The sequence below is a fragment of the Agrilus planipennis genome, unplaced genomic scaffold (assembly GCF_000699045.2).
Source record: "Agrilus planipennis isolate EAB-ADULT unplaced genomic scaffold, Apla_2.0 scaffold378, whole genome shotgun sequence".
NCBI classification, from domain to species: domain Eukaryota; kingdom Metazoa; phylum Arthropoda; class Insecta; order Coleoptera; family Buprestidae; genus Agrilus; species Agrilus planipennis.
The window spans coordinates 28,459-30,923 of NW_020442203.1; the positions used below are offsets into that span (position 1 = coordinate 28,459).

General features: G+C 39.7%; 1 protein-coding gene across 1 annotated transcript; it reads left to right on the forward strand.

The window, feature by feature from the left end:
• The first annotated feature begins 1,511 nt into the window (after positions 1–1,511).
• LOC112906232 (uncharacterized mitochondrial protein AtMg00300-like) lies at positions 1,512–1,889 on the forward strand. The gene has a single exon (XM_025980050.1). The coding sequence runs from the start codon at positions 1,512–1,514 to the stop codon at positions 1,887–1,889; it is 378 nt and encodes a 125-aa protein (XP_025835835.1).
• The last annotated feature ends 576 nt before the right edge of the window (positions 1,890–2,465 follow it).

The window sequence follows — 2,465 nt, forward strand, 5'->3', positions numbered from 1 at the left end:
GAAAGCGTCTGTGAAATTCACCAGTTTTATTTTTGATGAATTACTTTAAAAATATTTTGGGATTACTTTGGATTGTAAAATAGCAAATAAAAGGACGTCTGTTAAAACTACAATCTGACTTGTTTGATAAATTATTTGGCAATTAAAACTAACAAGAACATTATCACATTTTTCTGTTTGAAATACAACTATTACATAGTGCGGCCTTTCAAAACTATCACCAGTTTTATTTTTGATGAATTACTTTAAAAATATTTTGGGATTACTTTGGATTGTAAAATAGCAAATAAAAGGACGTCTGTTAAAACTACAATCTGACTTGTTTGATAAATTATTTGGCAATTAAAAAACTAACAGGTTATGGGCCCAGATCATGCTCAAAAGTCAGACATGCCAAATTATCAAGCAAAATAACAAGTTAGTCAAGTAAGTCCAGAAAATTGTTATCGCCAAGTCGCAATGTGCAGTCCAAGCCAACTTCCAGCCAAAGGACATTGAGGCTCAAACCGTCATTGGCATAAATGTTAGTAAAGCTATTTCGAAGAAGATTTTGAGTTGTACAACGGCATTTGAAATGTATGGAAAACTGCAAAACTTGTATGGTAAAAAGTTAGACTATGAGATCGAAGGTCTGCAACGCAAATTTTTCAGCTACACAATTGACAACTCCAAATCAGCTGTCATACTGCAACTCGCCGAAGATTTAACTTCTCTGGATGGAAACAATTATGAACAACGGGCAATGACTGGAATGTTATCAATTTTGCCACCTCATCTGTACCATTTTCGCACATCTTGGGACAACGTAGCAAGAAATCAGCGAACTATACCAAACCTCATCGCGAAGCTGAGACCTGAAGAAGACAGAATCAAAGCACGAGAAAGGTCAAGTAAGCCAACGTCTGGCAACGCTTTGATGATGCAGCAGAGAAAGAAGGCGAGACAGCACAGCAACCAGAAGCAAACAAACAAAGTGGGAGCGCTACACTCACTTGTTTCAAATGTGGACAGAAAGGCCACATGAAGAAAAGTTGCACAAACAAACCGTGTGCAAAGTATTTAGCTTACTGCAAAGAAAATTATCCTTGTAATGTTTGTGGTCAAAAAGGACATTTTGCCCGAGACTGTTTGAAGAGAAATAATGACAAGTCAGACAATGAGAGGCCAGGCAAGAGTGACAGAAGTTACGGAGATCGCTCAGGCAAACTTTACGTAGCCATTGGATTGTCAAGAATTGATTTGCAGAACCAAAAACAAGGGGCAAATGACAATTGGTACCAGGACAGTGGAGCCACACAACATATGACATCGCACAAGAGCTGGTTTGTTAACATGAGAGAACTGAAAGCAGCCAACTAAAGTGACCATGGGAGACTCGTCAACTCAAGGCTACATCAGTAGGAGACATCGAACTGGAAGCCTACAACGGTGTTGAATGGAAATTGGCTACACTTAAAGATGTACTTTATGTACCTGGATTAAATGTCAATTTGATTTCTCTTAGTCAAATCATGAATCGAGAACACACTGAAGAGTGCAACAAGGACGTGTCAATTATCAAGGCAAAGGAAAATCAAGCAGTTTTGTCGATGGCTCAACGTGAGGGAAACTTATACAAGGTCATGTTTCGTCAACCAACTGAGAATACCAGTCTGATTGCAACTTCAATTGTCACTTGGCATGAGAGGCTTGCACATCAGAACCTGAAGGAAATTTTGAAGAAAAATAACATCAAGTTTATAAATGGCTGGAACAACCAAGTTTGCAACGCATGTGCTTTGGGCAAGCAGCACCGAGTTACACACCCTGAGAATGACAAAACAGCTGTTCAACTATTGGACTTAGTTCACGTAGATCTTGGAGAATCGGAGGAGCGAAGTACTTTCTGATGTTCAAGGATGACTACTCGCATTTTAGAACTGTCTACTATCTGAAGATTTATTTGAAAGAAATTGAAAATCTATTCGGAAGAAAGGTAAAAGTCTTGAGGTCTGATCACGGCAAGGAGATTGAAAACTCTACCACTCGCAAACTTCTGGAGGAGTTGGGAATTCGGCTCACTTTCTCAAATATTCACACACCAAAAAAAATTGTAGAATCGAAATGGAAATGAGAACAATTGTGAAATCAGCAAGGTCAGTTTTACGGGCGAAGAACTTGAAGGACAAGAAGCAGTAAACTATACAGTGTTTACAATAAACTAAACTGGGACAAATAAAGTCGCAGGAGAAAGTCCAGCAGATTTGTGGTACGGTCGTCGCATTGATATCAAGAAATTAAGAATTGATCATCAATGACATGATCATTCGCTAAGAGTGTCTGGCCGAAAAGAAAAAGCGGGGCCCGGTCGGGTCGTCGAGGGAACCGAACGTTACGCTACGTGTGGCGGCATTGAGTTCGGGAACAAGAGAGAAAGATATCGAACAGTGTCAGTGGCGATACAAACTGGGAAGTCCCGTCGGCCA